The 4191-nt window shown below is 30.4% G+C and overlaps 3 protein-coding genes across 3 annotated transcripts; 2 read left to right on the top strand and 1 right to left on the bottom strand.

The window, feature by feature from the left end:
• Positions 1-6: 6 nt before the first annotated feature.
• LOC112464916 (putative nuclease HARBI1) lies at positions 7-810 on the top strand. Its single transcript, XM_025032212.1, has 2 exons — positions 7-351; positions 486-810. Exons 1-2 carry the CDS (start codon positions 140-142, stop codon positions 778-780), a joined length of 507 nt encoding a protein of 168 aa, XP_024887980.1. The 5' UTR covers positions 7-139; the 3' UTR covers positions 781-810.
• A 34-nt stretch (positions 811-844) lies between these two features.
• On the top strand, positions 845-1773 carry LOC112464915 (putative nuclease HARBI1; the record flags this gene model as incomplete). Its single annotated transcript, XM_025032211.1, has 2 exons — positions 845-1398; positions 1467-1773. A coding segment is annotated over one exon (528 nt), but the record flags the coding sequence as incomplete, so codon positions are not given.
• A 374-nt stretch (positions 1774-2147) lies between these two features.
• LOC112464918 lies at positions 2148-3845 on the bottom strand. The gene is made up of 4 exons (XM_025032213.1): positions 3662-3845; positions 3310-3584; positions 2727-2914; positions 2148-2622 (listed from the first exon to the last, which is right to left on the bottom strand). The coding sequence occupies exons 2-4, from the start codon at positions 3572-3574 to the stop codon at positions 2260-2262; spliced, it is 816 nt and encodes a 271-aa protein (XP_024887981.1). The 5' UTR covers positions 3575-3584; positions 3662-3845; the 3' UTR covers positions 2148-2259.
• Between the last annotated feature and the right edge of the window lie 346 nt (positions 3846-4191).

Below are 4191 nucleotides of genomic sequence, written 5' to 3' on the forward strand. Positions count from 1 at the left end.
GGGTTATTAGTTCCGATGTGCCAATTACCCGGAGGTATTAAGGCACCATAAATAATCCTCACCCGAGGACGCTCGAAAAATCCCCCTTCAGTGGGTTATCAGCTTAAATACACATCGGAAAAAGTTAAAGTTAAATACAATGAATGACATTTTAAATTTTATATTTTTTGACGAATTCGCTGATCACAATTTACCAACGAACTATCGAAGGCCACGTAAAATAAAACCACGTATAAATTATATAGAAGTATTAGACGAAGTTGACTTTAAAAACAGATTTAGAATATCAAAAAATAGTTTTATGATATTGTTAAAAAGAATAGAAAACCAAATTCGGCAAAATACTGATTGGTATGTATTGTACAGAATTATATATATGTATGTATATGTTTATAATTAATAGTAGTAAAATTGTGTATAATACATTAATAAATATAAACATAATTTTTTTCCTATAATATTTTAATTTGTCTGTTTTTTAACAGTAATGATGCTATTCCACCTATCATACAGTTATTAGTTGCCCTACGTTTCTACGCAACAGGATCTTTCTTGCAAATTATTGGAGATTTCTGTGGCATTAGTACATCTAGTACTCAAAGGATTGTTTATCGTGCATCTTGTGCTATTGCTACGTTAAGACAGGAGTTAATAAAACTTCCGTTATTACCTGAAGAAATTCGTCAAAATGAGGAGGAATTTTATCAAACTGCCAAATTTATTCGCGCTATTGGCTGTATGGATTGCACTCACATAAAAATACAATCATATAGTGAGTAGAATTTAAATATATATACATATATATACACATTTTTTACATAATAACCTTCTCTAATACAGGTATAAAGAAAGTGAATTATATCTAAATAGAAAAGGCTGGTTTTCCTTTAATGTACAAGTTATCGTTAATACTAAATTGGAAATTATAGATATTGTGGCACGATGGCCAGGATCTACACATGATTCCACTATTTTCAATCATTCACGAATAAAAAGTTTATTTGAAACAGGCACATTTGGTGACAGTGTACTTATAGCAGATTCTGGATATCCAAACATATCGTATATTGTGTGTCCATTACAATCTCCGACAACAGCTGCAGAGCATTTCTATAATGAATCTCAAATCAGAACGCGTTCAAAAATCGAACGTTTCTTCGGTATATGGAAGAGGACATTTCCAATTTTATCTGTTGGAGCACGTTTTCGCACACCTGAGAAAATGCTTCTTGTTATTGTTGCAACAGCAGTGTTACACAACATTATTCAACACGATAAAGAGGAAATTATAACTAATCCCGAAGCATATAATAATGCTATTGTTTTAATGCAAGACATAAATAAGAGTAACAGAAATGTCACTGATGTGTGACGTACAATAGTGAAATATTTTGAAAGGTAATGGTGACAATCATTAGTCAAAAGAATATACTGTAATACTACATAATAAACTTTTTTTATAATAGATTAATTTTTTGAGCACGTAAGAAAGACGTTACAAGACAACATGATAGGTGTGTGAAGAATGGCAAGGATATGCAAAATCGATTATTAATATGTATTTACATTGATATGAGGCAAACATTTTTATTTAATGAAAACTTATTAATTAGACTTTCAATGATAAGTAAGTTTAATATAATTCATGAAAATTTTATTTTACAAACTTTTATACATTTTGTACTTACAGTTGCATGTACAGTTTGTATTGTATACATAATACATAAAATATAGTATAAAATAATATATCCACTAATACTCTTGTACCTATTTTTATGAAATAAATAAGCGTATATCTTTATATTTTGTATTTATTCTCATTAGAAAAATCTTTTACTACTTATATATTCATGTGTGTATACAATTCATATATATAAAATTTGTAAAACTAAATAAAATTAATATATCTGTAACATTCAGAACATTAATATCACATGTATTTCTAGCAACAGATAATAAAAGTTTCCTTTTTCTATCATTTAATAAATACAAAACCCTTTAAATATCGCATGTTTTAATTTATTTTGGCACAAGATTTATTTTTTTATTTTTTATTAATATAAATGAAATAATCTTTAAATTATTGATTTACTTTTAAAACGCTATGAATGCATCTTAAAATAATCTTTAAATATGAATATGCTTACGTATTTTAAGTCTTTGAATGTAAATAAAAATAAAAAGAACATTGATTTAATGTTAACAATCTAACCTAACAAAACATATTAATATTGCAAAATTATATTTGTAATGTTTGACTTAGATTTTAAAAATTTTATTTGTATTTCCCTCTTTTTCTTTTTCGATTAATACTTTTAATAATTCGATTTTAAGCTTTTCTTTGTCTAATTGAGCTTTCAACAATTCTATCTCATACTCCTTCTTCTCTTCCACATTTACTTTCAGAGTATCTGCTAAATCAGTCTTTACCTCATCTAATGTTTTCTTTGAATATTGAGTGGTTTTTCTTTTCTTATATGTACTATCTGACGATGACGCCTGTGTATTTGACGATGATGCCTGTGTATTATTTTTATCTTTCAACGGAGGACTTATTTCTGATTTTAATTTATTTGGATCCCAAGACTTCCAGTCTGTAATGTTTTCGTTTTCCATTAGATACTACAAAAAAAAATTTAATCTTTGTAAAATTAATATTCCTTATTAAGCAGAACAACCTAATGTAACATTCTAAATAGTACAATAACAAAAAATATGTAACTAACTGAAAATACTTCATTTGGATCATTTTCATTTGAATCATCATCGTCGTCCAGAATTTCAATATTTGTATTTTCTTTGTCTATCGCATCAGAATCAAAAGGATTCATCAATCCATATGTTGATGTCTCACCCATCACTTCAGTTACACGCTCTAATAAAATATTTTGTGTAACATTTGCTACTCCTCCACCTACAAATGTAATAATAATGTATAAAATATTATTTTATTTATATTCTGTTAGAAATTATGAAATGGTGATCTCGATTCCTAGAATTAGTTTCGATTCAATATATGTATCAATATTAAATAATACTGCTAAAATGTGTTACCATGGAATTGACTATATTACATGTATGTTTATGTTTATCTTCGCATTTTGTTCTCTGCTATTCTGTGTGATAAGATCTGTATTGCCTGTATTGCTATTACAAATTGTTCCGCATTTATGTGTTAAATGAATTGATTGCTTGGATTAGTTGTGAAACAATAAACATGTATTTAATAAATACATTGACTCAATAATTAGCGCTGGTGCAAGTGCGCATATCGATAATATTTCATCATATTCTTATAAAAATTAATACCTGTCTTATAACTTTCACGTTTTATAGCTGCACAATACTTCCTTGCTGCTTTCTTCATATTATCCCAACAGTTACGTAAAGATTTTTCTGATCGAGGAATTGTTGCATTTACATTATACTGTGCAGTAATATCAGCCCATGCTTTATCTTTTTGTACCATTATTAAACGGTCACTTTCTTTATTCTCTATTACATCGCGTTGTAAAAATATGAAATTTATTAAACTTTTCTTTTCTGCGTCACTAAAATTTTTTTGACGTTGCATCTTTTTTATTCTGTAAATAAAAGTTATTGTTTTCTATTTTTTCTAACAATATCATAAAACTATTTTTTGATATTTATATAATAAAACCTTTAACTTTTTCCGGTGTGTATTTAGCTGATAACCCACTGAAGGGGGGATCTTTCAAGCGTCCTCGGGTGAGATGATAATCCACTGAACTGAAATATGAGGTTAAGGTATCATGAGGTAGTATGATAAGTTGGCCGCCCTGTTAACTTTAACCGACGGTTAAGCTAACTGTGGTTGGTGAAATTGGCCCTTAGAGTACGATTACACAGTGGAGTACCGCAAGGGAGCCCTACACCACGTGCCCGATGCCTTGTCGCGGATGTATGAAGGCGCGGAAGGCGGAAGAGTAAACGCCGCAATTGAGATCGAAGAGTGTGAGGGTACCAGTGACGAGTGGTATCGCAGGCGGTATAGGGAGGTAGCGAATGACCCGAAGCGGTTTGCTCATTGGAAAATAGTTGATCGGCAGCTATACTTTTTGCGACCGCGACCGGTGATTTCGGACATAGTTGAGGATTTGGACCGGTGGAAGCTGGTATTGCTGAGGGAATTACGCGCCGAGGCCCTTCGCGAATCCCACGACGCGCCGC

The sequence above is a fragment of the Temnothorax curvispinosus genome, unplaced genomic scaffold (assembly GCF_003070985.1).
Source record: "Temnothorax curvispinosus isolate PA1 unplaced genomic scaffold, ASM307098v1 QBEX01014719.1, whole genome shotgun sequence".
Classification (NCBI taxonomy): domain Eukaryota; kingdom Metazoa; phylum Arthropoda; class Insecta; order Hymenoptera; family Formicidae; genus Temnothorax; species Temnothorax curvispinosus.